Raw genomic sequence first — 3,864 nt, 5'->3', positions numbered from 1 at the left:
TGGTCCAGCTCTAAATAGTATTAGCATCCATGAATAAGGAGTATCTAACCAACCTTTTTCAAGCTTATTTTTTATTGCTAAAATATATAATACAGAACCCATTAATACATATAATCCTAATCTTTTTTCATATAATGTTGAACTTGAAGTTTTACCAATAACATCTGTATTTCTATTTTTTTTAATCATTTTTTCTTCTCTTTAATAATATGATTTATAAGCTTATTATTGATATATACAAATATCCCTTTACACTTGTTATATTTCCTTATTTAATAAATATATTTATATATTATATATGTAATATTAATATTCACCTTTTATCTCTTATTTTTCCTTATTCAGCATCTTTCCTCCCTCCCCTCAAAACGATTTCTCGAGCATCAACATTTTTTTTTTTTTAACCGTATCCCATTTGCATTCACCCGTCAAATTATTATCATTATTTTTACCCCTTAAATAATCTGATTTGTGGACCAAAATCGCCCGCCAAAACATGCAATTTCTTTTTTAGTTGTTTTATTAAATTAATTAATGTATGCTTATTTGGGACCATATTAGTGTTTATTAGGAATAATCTGGAAATAAAATAGCATAAAAATTGTTGAAATTATAATAATCTTCTATATAATACATTTTTTCTGACAAGATAATTATATAAAAATAATTAATCCAAAGGCATCTATTTATTCATATATTGAAAATAAAATAGAAATTTGGATGCAAACTGTAATGAAATTCAAGTAGGAAAAACCTGGGGAAAAACTCAGAAAGGATTAATTAAGATGGTTAAATATGAAAAGAGTATTTTAACAATTATTTTTAATATAATAATCTTTTTATATTTACTTTCAAGCTTTAATATAATAAGATGTAATGGTGAAAAAATGGCTCATTTTGAGCTGAATTCAGTGGAAACGATTTCAAGAAGCCTAAAAAATACCATTTTTGTGGATAATCTTGAAAAAGTTAATTTTCCATTAGCAAATGATGGATTTTCACCAGGTCCAAAAGTTTACATATTAAAAGAATTACTTCAAAATCGTAGAGAAGTTAAGAAATTGTATAAAATTCTGAGAAAAATGCTTATAAAGTTTTATATTGAAGAATTTGGAATTATTCTTACTTATCATATGTCTCAAATTGAAGAAATAAAGTTAATGGGAATTGATACAAATGGTTACTTTAGATTGATAAACCATCAACAAAAACCAATAAAGAAGAAACTTCCAAAATTAAGTAAAAAAATGATCAAGAAGAGTCAATTTGCAAAAACAAATACTCTGGAAGACTTTGGATTAATGACCAAAGATTCGGATGCAAAAAATAAACAAGATGAACATTCCACTTTTATTGAAAATGAAGCATCTCAGATTGAATTCTTGAGCGCTAGACCTATTTCATTTCTCAAAATGAAGAACTCAAATACAAATATTGATTCTTTCGGAAATAAAAGAAGTCTTAAGAAATTGCATATGATTAACTCCAAAGTTAATAAACAAGTTGCTTTTTGTAAATGTAAATCTGATCATAAATTGCACTTAAAACTTATTATGATTGCTCAATCCCTTTTATTTGTTATTAATAATGCAATTGATACAAATAGTACTCCTTGGTACTCAATGCCGGACTTTATTGCATTGCTTCTAGAGGATATTCTAAAAATTACCAGTATAATGAAATTTATAGGACCAAATTTTAAACAATTTAAAAGCATTAAAGAATATTATAAATATTCCAAAAAGCATATTAAAAAGAGCCAAAAAAAACATTTCTTGAAATTCTTTAGTGATAGAAGGAATAACTATCAAACAAATTTTTTACTTCAAATACTTGGAATTACTATCAGTTTCTTTGGAAATATATTTAATTCTTTTATTGAAGACTTTAGAAATAGTCACTCTGTTTCGGATTTAGCAACCCAGATTGAAATCTCGAATGCAAATGATCTTAAAAAGAAAAATTCCATGATTAAAATCTCAAAACAAGATATTATTTTTATTAGTGAATATATTGAAAGACTCCCAAATAAAAATAACTGTATTATTTACCCAATGATTGAAAATATTTCAGTTAGTGCACCAAATCAAAAATCCATATTTTCATTATGTTAGAAGGATATTTTAACTTATTGACAAATATTATAAGTTCAGAATTTCTTTTTTTTTTTTTTTTAATAAATTCAAATCCAAATTTCTCCCCTTTCTTTTACCATTTTTTGGTTGGGGAATTGGTTATTTTTGGAAAAAAATCCCAATAATTTGTAACCATATCAATCCTTTATCTTCATAAATTCTCACCATCATTATCCAACCATAAGGTCATAATATATTTTCTTCAAATTCAATTTTCTTCTTTAATTTTCAACTTTAAAGTTCTCTTTAATATAATTAAACCAATTTAATAATATATATTTCATATTAGATATTTCATTTCTATTAGCAATGTATATTTTTCTGGTTATTTTCCAAAATAATTCAAAAAATAATTTCTTTTAACTTCAGAACCAAATTCACTGCTATTATAACCCTGCTCACCATATACTCTCAATTTGTACAAACAAAAATATTTGTCGCCATAACTTGAGTGAATTGTAAATCTAATTATGTTACATAAATGAATTTGAATTAACCTGAAAAATTTCAAGACCTTGATTATTTTGAGGATAGTGATACATAAAATGACCATATTCGTATTCCTCAATTGAGCTCCCTTTTATACATTTAACAGAAAATTTTCTTGGGACAGTTTCTCCATTATCATATTGCAAGGGAAATAAAATATGATCTATTCCCACTGATGTTACATTAATTAAAACGGATAATTGTATATCAATATTAGTACCAACTTCAGCAAGTAAACAATTTCCAATAGTTTTTTCTTGATTTGATTTGATAAGTTGATTGGGCTCAAAACACTCAGAATTATAGATGGGAACTTTTAATGTTGTTCTTCTATGGTTTTTTCGAATCAAAAACTTAAAAAGCTGATCTTGAAAGTATCTCAAACTCTTAATGATTATTGAATTACTATTATTATTATCTTTGTTTGTCTTACAGAATTTATTACTTTTCGGATTTAATACTTTTCCTCCCATACTAGATTGTGCCCAGTCAATTTGATTATAACCTTGCATTTCCAATTTTGTCCCAAGTAATTTTTTAAGATAAACTTCAATTTCTGGCCTTTGACCTTGTAAAGCTTCAAGCTGAGAATTTTCTATTGTATTTTCTGAATTAAAAGTTGATAATTCTTCATTTCTTTTATTCATTGACCAAATCAAACTCCTTAAAACATCTTGTGCCTCGTCAATTAACTTAACTTCTTCCGAAATATTTTCCAAATCATTTCTTAATTTCAAATAAAATCTCTCGTGCTCTGTTAGATTTTTAATAATTAATTGTATTTGGCTTTCAATCTCTGGATGATTATTATTATAAATAATTTGATTCTTCTCTTTCGTTAAAATATCATTCAGTGAACGATTAAAATTTTTGAATATTGTTGAACTTTCGTTTTTAACAGATTTAATTTCTTTTAAAAGATTTGTATTTAATTCAATGATTTCATTTTCAAGGTTGAATGTCTTGTTATTTATTAATTCACGAAAATCACGTTCTAAATTACTTCTATTCATTTTTGAAAACTCATTAATTTCTGCTAAAATTGCAATTTTTTTATTTAATCCAATAACTTGATCTTCAATATCTTCAAACTTTTCCTGGAATTCAAGAAAACTTACTGTCTCATCATAATAATCTGCAGAAAATAAACTATTACTTTCTTTTTGTTTAATTAAATTTACAAGCTTTTCCTTCTTTATTAATTGATCAAATAATTGAGTAGATATTATCTTACTTTCTC

The 3,864-nt window shown here is 25.1% G+C and overlaps 2 protein-coding genes across 2 annotated transcripts; one reads left to right on the top strand and one right to left on the bottom strand.

Moving 5' to 3' along the window:
• The first annotated feature begins 785 nt into the window (after positions 1–785).
• Positions 786–2,114, top strand: Chro.20074 (hypothetical protein). The annotated part of the gene is made up of 1 exon (XM_660286.1): positions 786–2,114. The coding sequence occupies one exon, from the start codon at positions 786–788 to the stop codon at positions 2,112–2,114; it is 1,329 nt and encodes a 442-aa protein (XP_665378.1).
• Positions 2,115–2,608: 494 nt separating this feature from the next.
• Positions 2,609–3,637, bottom strand: Chro.20073 (hypothetical protein). Its single annotated transcript, XM_660285.1, has 1 exon — positions 2,609–3,637. The coding sequence occupies one exon, from the start codon at positions 3,635–3,637 to the stop codon at positions 2,609–2,611; it is 1,029 nt and encodes a 342-aa protein (XP_665377.1).
• Positions 3,638–3,864: the final 227 nt, after the last annotated feature.

This window comes from Cryptosporidium hominis (genome assembly GCF_000006425.1).
Source record: "Cryptosporidium hominis TU502 chromosome 2 CHRO012026, whole genome shotgun sequence".
NCBI classification, from domain to species: Eukaryota; Apicomplexa; class Conoidasida; order Eucoccidiorida; family Cryptosporidiidae; genus Cryptosporidium; species Cryptosporidium hominis.
This window is presented reverse-complemented; position numbering and strand designations above follow the sequence as displayed.